General features: G+C 36.6%; 1 protein-coding gene across 2 annotated transcripts in view; it reads left to right on the top strand.

Annotated features, from left to right (window-relative positions):
• Positions 1 to 10,742: 10,742 nt before the first annotated feature.
• The window catches only part of LOC102768093 (protocadherin alpha-1), an 11,846-nt gene continuing 10,317 nt past the window's right edge, over positions 10,743 to 12,271 (top strand). Inside the window, exon 1 of one of the 2 annotated variants that reach the window (XM_015569600.1) lies at positions 10,743 to 12,175. In XM_015569600.1, the coding sequence (XP_015425086.1) occupies positions 10,925 to 12,175 (1,251 nt within the window). In that variant the 5' untranslated portion in view covers positions 10,743 to 10,924. Of the gene's footprint in view, positions 12,257 to 12,271 lie in introns of both variants that reach the window. The other variant, XM_015569599.1, reaches the window with a different exon arrangement.

Genomic DNA, 12,271 nt, shown 5'->3' with positions numbered 1-12,271 from the left:
CTTCAATTACCAGTCAAGGGCATGTACCTCAGTTGCAGGTTCTCCAGCCCTGATAAGGACATGTGTGGAGGCAACCAATCGACGTGTCTCTCTCATGTCAATGTTTCTCTCTCTCTTTCTGTCTTCCCCTTCTATCTCCCTTCCACTCTCTCTAGAAATCAATGGAGAAAATATCCTCTTTAGCTCTAGTAACATTTTTGTTTTAAAGTCTATTTTGTCTGATTTATGGTTATTGTTTGCATGATATACTTTTTCCGCAGTCCTTTCCTTTCAACCTACTTGTGTCTTTTTATAAAAATTGATTGCAGAGAGGAAGGGAGGGAGACAGAAACATCAGTGATGAAAGAGAATCATTCATCGGCTGCCTCCTGCATGCTCCCACACTGGGGATCAAGCCCCCAACCCCAGGCATGTGCCCTGATCAGGAATCAAGTTTCAATCTCCTGGTTCATAGGTCGATGCTAAACCACTGAGCTATGCTGGCCAGGCTCAACCTACTTGTGTCTTTGTATCTAAAGTTTGTCTTCTATAGACAGCATAGAATTGGATCATTTTAAAATCCATTCTACCAATATCTGCCTTTTGAATGGAGAATTAAACGATTCACAATTAGAATAATAGTATACTGATAATGAATTACTTACTATTTTTCATTTTGCTATTTTTAAAATGTATGTCTTATAGCTTTTTTGGGCCCCTTATATACTCCATTACTAGTTTCTTTTGTGTTTAGTTGATTTTTTGTAGTCATGTGTATCGATTCTCTTCTAATTTACTTCTGTGTTTTTCTAAGGATATCTTTGTGATTATAATGGGGATTACATATAGCATCCTAAAATTATAACAGTCTCATTTGAATCAATACCAAGTCAACTTCAATTACATACAAGAATTTTACTCCTAGGCACCTCCATCCCCCTTCGTTTATGTTTTGATGTCACATATTATATCTTTTGTACATTGTGTGCCCAATAAGATAGATTTAAGTTATATTTATGTATTTGTCTTTTAAATTAAGTAGAACACAAAAAGTGGAGTTACAACCAAAATTACAATAATATTGTTTTTATAAATTAATATTCAGAAATTGGATGCATTAGGAAGTTTTTAAAATGTTTTTATTTATTTCAGTGAAAGGAAGGAAGATGGAGAGAGATAGAAATATCAATGATTAGAGAGAATCACTGATCAGCTGCCTCCTGCACACCCCATACTGGATGGGGATCAAGCCCGCAACCCGAGCATGTGCCCTGACTGGGGATGGAACCTTGATCTCCTAGTTCATGGGTTGATGCTCAACCACTGAACCACACTGGCCAGGCTGGCATACAGGTTTAAGAGGTACACATATCTGGTTATAAAATAAGTAAGTTTCCATGCTGGTTTGGCTCAATGGATAGAGCATCAGCCTTTGGACCAAAGGGTCCTGTGTTTGAATGTGGTCAAAGGCATGTACCGTGGTTGCAGGCTCCGCCCCATCCCGGGCCCTGGTCTGGGCTCATGCAGGAGGCAACCAATCTATGTGTTTCTCTCACATCAATGTTTCTCTCTGTCTTTCTGTCTCTCTTCCATTCTCTCTCTAAAAAAAAAGCTCAACCACTGAGCCACACTGGCCAGGCTGGCGTACAGGTTTAAGAGGTACACACATCTGGTTATAAAATAAGTAAGTTTCCCTGCTGGTTTGGCTCAATGGTTAGAGCATCAGCCTTTGGACCAAAGGGTCCTGTGTTTGAATGTGGTCAAAGGCATGTACCGTGGTTGCAGGCTCCGCCCCATCCCGGGCCCTGGTCTGGGCTCATGCAGGAGGCAACCAATCTATGTGTTTCTCTCACCTCAATGTTTCTCTCTGTCTTTCTGTCTCTCTTCCATTCTCTCTCTCTAAAAAAAAAAAAAAAATTAAATGGAAAAATATCCTTGGGTGAAGATTAACAAAAACAACAAAAAGTAACTTGTGGGATGTACAGCCTAGGGAATATGGTAATAATATTGTAAAAACTTTGTATGTTGACAGTTCATAAGTAGACTTATTGTAGTGATCATTTTGTAATGTATATACATATAAACTTACTATGATATACACCTGAAATTAATAAGATATTGTATGGCAATTATACTTCAATAAAACAAAACAAAAACACACGTAAGAGTGGAATGTAAAGCAAAGAGAGAAAAAAAAAGTGGCTCAAATGAAATCAAGCAACATACAGTATCTAAAACAAAAGAGCCTTGGTGGGGGTAGGTGACCTGGCTGTTTATCTAATCATGTGGCTAGCAATGTTTTTAGTTAAGATAGCTGTCTTTGAAGTGGATACCTCTGTCAACAAAGCTTAAGTCATGCATTTGCATTACAAAAAAGAAAAGAAAAGCTGTCAGGGCTTATTTACAGGTAGGCTTCATTTACTTTTCTTCCATCTTTTTCTTTCTGTCCCTCAGACAATAAATTTCATTGTCCTATCTTTAAGTTTGCTGATTCTTTCTTTTGTCTACTCAAATCTGTTATTGAACCCCTCTGGTGAATTTTTCACTTGTTGCTGTAATTTTAGGCTCCAGATTTTGTTTGGTTCCTTTTCATAATTTCTATTTCTGTGTTGTTATTCTCAGTTTGTTCATATCATTCTCCTGATTTCTTTTACTTCTTCATCCATGTTTTCACTTAGCTTATTTTTTTTAAGCATATTTAAGACAGTTATTTTAAAGTCTTTCTCCATGAAGTCCATTGTGTGCACTTCTTTGGAATGATTTCTATTAACTTTGTTCTTTTGAATAAGCCGTGTTTTTATGTTTTATTGTATGCCAGTAACTTTTTTTGAAAATTGGGCATTCAGCTATTATTATGTAGTAGCTGTGGGAATCAGATTATTCCCCACCCCCTTCCCAAGAGTTTGCTGTTTTAATTTTAATGTTGAAGGCTGTGATAGACTTTTTGTCTTGAGACATTTGCAAACTTTTAAAAAGACTATTTCTCATTGAGTATAGTCACTGAAGCCTCTGATTCATTTTGAGTTAATTTTAGTATAAGATATGAGATTTAGGTAGTGAAGGTTTTATTCATTTTTTTTTCCTAACAAAGTTCAATTGCGCCAACACCATTTGTTGAAAAAGCTTTCTTTCCTGCATGTAATTGCTTTTGCACCTTTGTCAAAATTCAGTTCTGCACATTTATATGTGATTATTTTTGGATTTTTAATTTTGTTCCATTGATCTATATGTCTATTCATCTGCCAATACCACAGTCTTGACTTATGTATCTATATAATAAATGTTAAAATAGGATAGTGGATTATTTCTACTTATTTCTTGTTTTTAAATATTGTTATAGGTATTCTGGTTTCTTTGACATTCTAAATAATCTTGTCTATATCTACAGAAAAAATCTTATTGGAACTTTGGTAATAATTGTGTCAAATCTATAAATCAATTCAGGGAAAATTGACATCTCCCTATATAACATGTTGAGACATCCAATTCACAGAGTATGTCTCTCTATTTCTTTAGGTAGCTTTTGACTTCTTTCATTAGTGGTGTGTAGTTTCAGAATATAAGTCTTGTACATATTTTGTTACGTTTATACCTAGGTTCCTCTTTTTGAGATAATGTAAATGGCATTTTAAATTTAATTTTGGCATGTATATTTTTATTGTTAGTATATAGAAATAAAATTTATTTTTGTATGTTTATCTTGTTTTTGTGGCATTGCTTAACTCACTTATCTAGAAGGTTTTTTTTATTCCTTGGAATTTTAATGTACAAGTTGTACATTAAATAGGGATAATCTGTAAGTAGGGATAATTTTCTTTTTTCTCACTTGTATGTCTCTTATTTCCTTTTCTTGCTTTATTGCACAGGGTAGAACTTCTAGCACTATGCCTAATAAGAGTAGTAAAATCAGACATCTTTGTCTTGTTCCCAGCCATAGAGTGAAAGCATTTAATCCTCCCCTGTTAAGTAGAATGTTAGCTGTAATTTTTGCATGAATGCTCTTTATCAAGTTGAGGAAGTTCTCATGGTTTCTGAAGAGAAGTCAGATATAATTGTTCTCTTTGTTCCTCTATAGGAGGAGTGTTTTCCCTCTCCTCTGATGACTTCATTCAGGATTTTAAAAAATCTTTGGTTTTCTTTAGTTTGAAATTGATATGGCTAGGTGTAGATTATTTTTGGCATCTATCTTGCCTACCTTTATCTGAGCTTTCTGAATCTGTAATTTGGTATCTGACATTAATTTGGGGGGGAAACTCTCAATTATTATTATTTCAAATATTTCTTCTGTTCCTTTATCTTTGTGTTCCCTAGTTCCCATTATATGCCTGTTATATATTTTGTAGTTGTCCCACAGTCTTTGGATATTCTGTTCTGCTTTTTTCAGTCTTTACTTTCCTTGCTTTTTGGTTTTCAAAGAGTCTATTAATATATCCTCTAGCTCAGAGGTTCTTTTCTCATTCATGTTCAGTCTACGAATGAGCCTATTAAACACATTCTTTATTTATGTTACAGTGGGTTTTATCTCTAGCACTTATTTTTGATTTTTTATTAGTATTTCCATCTCTCTGTTTATATTGTTCACCTACTCTTGCATTCTGTCTACTTACCCACTAGAGCAGTGATGGCGAACCTATGCCTCGCGTGTCAGAGGTGACACGCGAACTCATTTTTTTGGTTGATTTTTCTTTGTTAAATGGCATTTAAATACATAAAATAAATATCAAAAATATACATCTTTGTTTTACCATGGTTGCAAATATCAAAAAGTTTCTATATGTGACTCGGCACCAGAGTTAAGTTAGGGTTTTTCAAAATGCTGACACGCCCAGCTCAAAAGGTTCGCCATCACTGCAGAGCCTCTAGCATATTAATTATAGTTGTTTTAAATTCCCCATATGATAATTTCAACATTTCTGAGATGTCTGGTTCTGATATATGTTCTGTCTATTCAAATTGTGGGTTTTTTTCCCTTTTGATATGTCTCATAATTTTTTCTTGCTCACTGAACATGATGTACCAGGTATAAGGAACTGCTGTAATAGCCCTGTAATAATGTGGTGAAGTGAGGGAAGAGAAAAAGCATTCTATAATCCTGTGATTAACTCAGTTTTTTAAAAATTTTGTTTTATTGCTGAAAGTATTACCAAGAGTTTTACAAATGTCTCTCCACCCCTGACATTTCCCCGGCCTCCCCTCCCCTCAGTGTCTTGTGTCCATTGGTTATGCTCATATGCATGCATACAAGTTAACTCAGTTTTTTAATAAGTTTATGCTTTTGGACTGTAAATTTCACAAATATTTCTCAGTTTTTTTTCTCCCCCATTAGGTGGGGCAGTTATTTCCCAACTCCCTCATGGTAGGCCAGAGCATGCTGGAGTTTGGCATTTTCCTTTTTTTTAAGGCTAGTTAGGCTCTGATAATAACCCAACAGGTTAGTTTCTCATTAATTAGTTTCCCCTAAGTGAAGGCCTTGTTAATAAAAATGGAGCGGTCTTGGTATTTCATTTTTAGTTTATGGAGATACAATTTATTTTTGTATATTTATCTTATTATAGGTATTCTGGTTCCCCTGCCACTGACAGAAGCATGAGGAAATTTTCCTCTGACATTTACTGTGGGAATCTGGTCAAGATCCTGGAAGTAAATCTCAAAATATTGTGAGGGCCCCCTATGACTGCTTCCATGTGGAGTTTTCAACTCTCGGACTTATTCACACTTAGTCTCCAGCAATTTGTAAATTACAGTTCACATTTTACTACTCTGGCACTGGTTCCACAATGGTTTCTGCTCTTGAATCTCCGCAGCAGTAACCCGTGACTTCCTGTATTCCCCTATCTATGTCCCTAACATTGGGGGTTGTGCTTTGCCCCGTGCCCTCCTCTCTCTTACACATCCAAGAAGAGTTGTTGATTCTTACGTCTGTTCAGCTTTATACTTGTTAGGATGGAGTGGTTATTTCCAAGCTCCTTACATTTGGAACTGGATACTGGAAGGTCTTGATATTTTCTTTAAATGGAAAGAATGTTTCATTTTTATGGTCTAATTTGCCTAATTATTTTCATTTGTTGCCTGTGCCTTCGGCATCATATCCAAAAAATCATTGCCAAACCCAACATAGTGAAGCTTTTACCGTATGTTTTCTTCTGAGAATTTTATCATTTTAGGTCTTATATTTAGGCGATGAATCCATTCTGAGTAATTTTTTATATGTGGCATTATGTAAGGGTAGGACGTCATTCTTTTGCAGGTGGATATGCTATTTTTCCAGCACCATTTGTTAAAAAAAATTGTCTTCCTTTGTATTAAGTGTTCTTGGCACCGTTTAAAATTATTTGACTAAATGTGAAGGTTTATTTCTGGACCTCTATTTAATTCCATTAGTCTATATGTTTGTCTTTATGCCAGTACTACTACAGTTTTGATTACTGTAGCCTTGTAGTAAGGTTTGAAATTATGAAGTGTGAGTCCTTCAGCTTTGTTCTTTTTCAGGGTTGTTTTGGCTACTTGGGGTCCCTTGACATCCATTTGGATTTTAGGATGGGTTTTTCTACTTCTGCAAAAAATATCATTGGGATTTTAAAAAATGTAAATTATTTATTGTTGAAAGTTACATATCATTGGAATTTTTATAAGGATTACATTAAGTGTGTAGATCAATTTGGTTATTACTGATATCATAACAATAATCATTCTCCTAATCTATGAACATGAGATGCCTTTCATTTGTTTGTGTGTTCTTTAATTTGTTTCAGAAATGTCTTTGTATCTTTCATCATATATATCTTTAACCTCAGTTAATTTCTAAGTATTTTTATGATATTCTAAATGGAATTGCTTTCTTAATTTCTTGTTGTTTGTTTTTAGTGTATGGTAATGTAACTGATTTTGTGTGTGTTGATTTTGTCTTCCTGATACTTAGTTGAATTGATTTATTAATTTTAAGGTTTTCCATGTAATCTTTAAGGTTTTCTACATAAAAGATCATATTATCTGTGAACAGAGATTTCTCTCCTCTCTCTCTCTCTCTCTCTCTCTCTCTCTCTCTCTCTCTTCCTTCCTCTCTTCTCCTCTCCTCTCGTTTTCTTTCTTTCTTTCTTTTTTTCTTTCTTCTTTCTTTCTTCCTTCCTTTCTTCCTTCCTTCCTGCCTTCCTTCCTTCCTTCCTTCCTTCCTGCCTTCCTTCCTTCCTTCCTTCCTTCCTTCCTTCCTTCCTTCCTTCCTTCCTTCCTGCCTTCCTTCCTTTCTTTCTTTCTTTCTTTCTTTCTTTCTTTCTTTCTTTCTTTCTTTCTTTCTTTCTTTCTTCCTTTCTTTCTTTCTCCTCATCAAGGATATTTTTCCATTGATTGTTTTTAGAGAGAGTGGATGATAGAGGGAAAGACAGAGAAAAATATTGATGTTAGAGAAACACATCGATTGGTTGCCTCCTGCATGTGCCCCAACCAGGGCCCCAGGGGGGAGGAGCCTGCAACCTAGGTACATGCCCTTGACGGGATTGAACCCAGGACCTGTTCAGTCTGCAGGCGGAGGCTCTATCCACTGAGCCAATCTGGCTGGAGCTCCATTGATTTTAGATAGAGTGGAAGGGAGGGAGGAAGGAAGGAGGAAGAGAAAGAGAGAGAGAGAGAATGAGTGAGAGAGAGAGAGAGAGAGAGAGAAAGAGATATTAGTTACCTCTAGAACTTGCCCCCACCTAGGCAGGGATCAAACCTGCAACCCAGGTACATGCCCTTGACTGGGATCAAACCCTCAACACTTTGGTGCATGGGCCAACACTCCAACCAGTGAGCTACACTGGCTAGGGTGATAATTTTACTTCTTTCTAACAAATTTGGATGCCTTTTATTTATTTTTCTTGCCTTATTGCTCTGGCTAGAACTTCCATTACTTTGTTGAATTGAAGAGGTAAAAGCAGGCTTTCTTTCTTTCTTTCTTTCCAGAGGAAAAGCTTTCAGTCTTTCACTATCGAGGATCATGTGTTCACTCTGGGTTTTTCATGTATTGCATCTTATTATGTTGAGGTAGTTTCCTTCTATTCCTAGGATTTTTAGTGCTTTTTTCATGAAAGGGTATTGAATTTTTTGAAATGCATTTGTTAATATGATCATGTGGATTTTTGTTTATTCTGTTACTGTGGTATCTTACATTGATTGATGTTGAGACATCCTTGTATTTCAGGAATAAATCCCACTTGCTTTTAAATATTGGAATGTTGAATCCTGTTTTTAAATATTTTTTGAGGATTTTAGCATCAATTTTTATAAGGAATACTTATCTGCAGCTTTATTTTCTTGTAGTGTCTTTGTCTGGCTTTGGTATGAGTGTAATGCTGGCCTCATAGAAGGAGTTAGAAACTGTTCCAGGCTTTTCAATTTTTGAAAAAGTTTGAAAAAGTTTGAAAAAAGGTTGACATTATTTTTTCTTTAAATGTTTGGTAGAATTCATCAGTGATGCCGATGGGTCAAGGACTTCTCTTTGTCAGATTTTTTAAGTTGCTGATTCAATTTCCTTAATGGTTATAGATCTATTCAGATTCTATACCTGTTTTCTTCGCGGTTATCACGGAGATTGCATTTAATATCTTGAAGTTGTAACACTTTAATTTGTGTTTATACCAGCTTAACTTCAATAACATACAAACACTGCTTTTTAAAAATAGCTATCTCTGATAACACTTTTTTCAAGGCATTTATACTCTCCTTTGTTTTTTCCTTGAGGATAGTATTCTGTAGTCCTTTGTTTTCATGATCATTACCATGACAATGAAGTCCATGGTCAAGTATTGTTTTGTTTCAATTAATTGTCATCTGGTTATTGTAAATTACATTTCTCTAATATTGAGAATATCTTCAAATTGAGCATTTTTCATCAAAAGAAAGACAAAGGATGAAACAGTATAATATGGTTTGTGGTTGAAATTACATTTAAAGATCATTGTAGTCCTCAATATTAACACATGATCATATAATTTTCAGTTATATTAGGTATGTTTTAAAAGGTAAAATAGCCTGGCTGGCATGGCTCAGTATTGCACCTGGACCTAAGAACAGGAGGTCATGGTTTGATTCCTGGTCAGGACACATGACTGGTTTTTGGGCTTGATCCCCAGTGTGGGGTGTGCAGGAGGCAGCCGATCAATGATTCTCTCTCATCATTGAAGTTTCTATCTCTTTCTCCTGCTCCTTTTCTGAAATCAATAAAAAATATATTAAAAAATAATAAAAGGTAAAATAAACTTTTATGTGTGGAAATAAAGTATATTTAATTCAACAGTTTTATGTTTAAGATATTTGAATGTCAATGAATTGTGATTAGTATTTATTCTACATTTTATTAATTCAAGTATTGATAGTATTGTTTAAATCTAATAATTAGAAAAGTCATAAATTCAGAATTTGCTTCATTTTGAGATTAGAGGATATTGATGTATCTTATATTGCTGTATCTTTTTTAATGAAGTAATTATTACACAGAACTATTGAAATTATATGCTTGTTTTTGAAAAATAAAATAACATGTTTCATCTATATTTTAATTATCAATTTAAACAATGACTGGGGTTTCTGATTAGAAAGGCAATAGACTAATTCTTATTCATATTAATATTCTCAAAAATCCATAATACTTAAAAATAGAAATATTAAGGACATTCTTTTAAAAATTAACTAGTGGTAGTTTATGACAACATACTTAAATTTTGATTTAGCTATGAGGTTATTATTATGAATTGGACTGAAGTTGAAAAAGTTTATTAATATGATTTTTTCAAATAGTTTCTTCTGAAAACCTAATTACATTAGATTTATATTTAAATGTTGATGATGAATTATTATTATCAAAATTTCAGATATGTGTACTTGATATTGATTCAATATTCATATTATTTTAACTGAAATATGACAATGCTTGCCTTAATATGAAAAAAGAAAAATATAATTTCCTTAAAATTTATTGTAGGAAGGAAGATCCAATGGATTCTAATTCAATTTGGAATAATGACATTTGGAGGTTAAAAGTCATTATTCTAAATTGATGTCATGTAACAAGCAACAAATAGAAATGTTCCAAATATCATTATTGTAAGATTTAAAGTATCTGGAATGGTTTTAAAATATATTTTTATTGATTCCAGAGAGGAAGGGAGAAGGAGAGAGAAATAGAAACATCAATGATGAGAGAGAATCATTGATTGGCTGCTTCCTTTACGCCTCACACTGGGGTTTGAATCGGAAACCTGAGCATGAACCGTGACCTGCTGGTTCATAGGTCGATGCTCAACTACTGAGTCACGTTGGCGGGGTCAGAAATGGTTTTTATAAACATTGAAGGAATCTTAAATATAGTTCATCAAAATTTCAAAATATTTCATATGTAAGTACTTGGTCATGTTATAGCATTTAAAAAATAAACACCCAAACTAGCCTAGGATAAGGTGAACCTCAGTGGTCTAAGTGCCTTATTTTAAAACTAAAGTGTGCAGTTATAAATATTTAATAATAAAAAGATATGAGCCGATAGATTATTTTAAATAAAAAGATGTACTTATTTATGTATATCGTGATTTTCCCAAATGCAATTGTAATACTTTTGTGCAAACAGCTAAAGGAAAATATTGAATTACATACTCTCAAGTGACACTTGAAATGTCTGGGCCTTCAAAATGATATAAAGTTGAAAATGATTGCTTTGCGTAAATTGCAAATGAATATGAGGCTATTTTGGAAATCAATGAATGGATCTAAAAATCTACAGTCAGCCACATGATGTCGCTGTATACCACAAAATCTTGTCAATGGGAATGTACGATCGCCAACGCTAAAGGAGGAAGCTCCATTTTGTCACCGCCCGAGAGAAGACAGAAACGCTGGGAGGAAGTACTAACAATATGAAGTAAAGAGACATGATTCTGAAGTAAGGTGAGAGAGGTACGAACAGTGTAGTGCTTCTGCGATGCTGTATCCCAGGCGAGGAGGCAAGGGAGCCCGGCGCCTGCTGCTCTCCCTTCTGCTCCTCACAATCTGGAAGGCGGGGAGCGGCCAGGTCCACTACGCGGTCCCCGAGGAGGCCAAGCACGGCACCTTCGTGGGCCGCATCGCGCAGGACCTGGGGCTGGAGCTGGCGGAGCTGGTGCCGCGCCTGTTCCGGGTGGCGTCCAAGCCCCGCGGGGACCTCCTGGAGGTAAATCTGCAGAATGGCATTTTGTTTGTGAATTCTCGGATCGACCGCGAGGAGCTGTGCGGGCGGAGCGCGGAGTGCAGCATCCACCTGGAGGTGGTGGTGGAGAGGCCGCCACAGGTTTTCCACGTGGAGGTGGAGGTGAAGGACATTAACGATAATCCACCCGTCTTCAGAGAGAGAGAACAAAGGTTATTTATTCCCGAATCTAGGCTGCTGGGATCGCATTTCCCGCTAGAGGGCGCTGCTGATGCCGACATTGGCACCAATTCTCTTCTAACGTATACGCTCAGCCCCAGTGATTATTTCTCGTTGGATATACAGGCAAGTGATGAACTGAGTAAGTCACTTGCGCTTGAATTGAGGAAAGTTTTGGACAGAGAGGAAACTCCAGAACTTCATTTATTATTGACAGCCACGGATGGGGGCAAACCTGAGCTGGAAGGTAGAGTTCACCTGCTGATAACGGTGCTCGACGTTAATGACAACGCCCCGTTGTTTTCTCAGGCCGTGTACAGAGTCCATTTATTGGAAACGATAGCGAATGGGACATTAGTAACCACATTAAATGCCTCGGACGCTGACGAAGGTGTAAATGGAGAAGTTGTCTTTTTCTTTGGCAGTGATGTTCCTGTGAACATTAGAAAGAACTTCAAAATTGATTCCAGCTCAGGAGAAATTAGGCTAATTGGTGAACTGGATTATGAAGAGACAAGATCCTACGAAATTCAGGTAAAAGCAGTTGATAAAGGAAGTCCTCCCATGTCAAATCACTGCAAGGTTTTAGTGAAAGTGCTGGATGTAAATGATAATGCTCCGGAACTGGCGGTCAGGTCCTTGTCCTTGCCCGTCAGAGAGGACGCCCCCCTCGGCACTGTCATTGCCTTCATCTCCGTGTCCGACCGGGACTCCAGTGTCAACGGGCAGGTGACCTGCACTCTGACACCGCATGTCCCCTTCAAGCTGGTGTCCACCTTCAAGAATTACTATTCGCTGGTGCTGGACAGCGCCCTGGACCGCGAGAGCGTGGCCAACTATGAGGTGGTGGTGACCGCGCGGGACGGGGGCTCGCCTTCGCTGTCGGCCACAGCCAGCCTGTCCGTGGAGGTGGTCGACGTGAAC

The sequence above is a fragment of the Myotis davidii genome, unplaced genomic scaffold (genome assembly GCF_000327345.1).
Source record: "Myotis davidii unplaced genomic scaffold, ASM32734v1 scaffold545, whole genome shotgun sequence".
NCBI classification, from domain to species: domain Eukaryota; kingdom Metazoa; phylum Chordata; class Mammalia; order Chiroptera; family Vespertilionidae; genus Myotis; species Myotis davidii.
The sequence above is the reverse complement of the archived record's forward strand: the minus strand, read 5'-3'. Positions and strand labels throughout refer to the sequence as shown.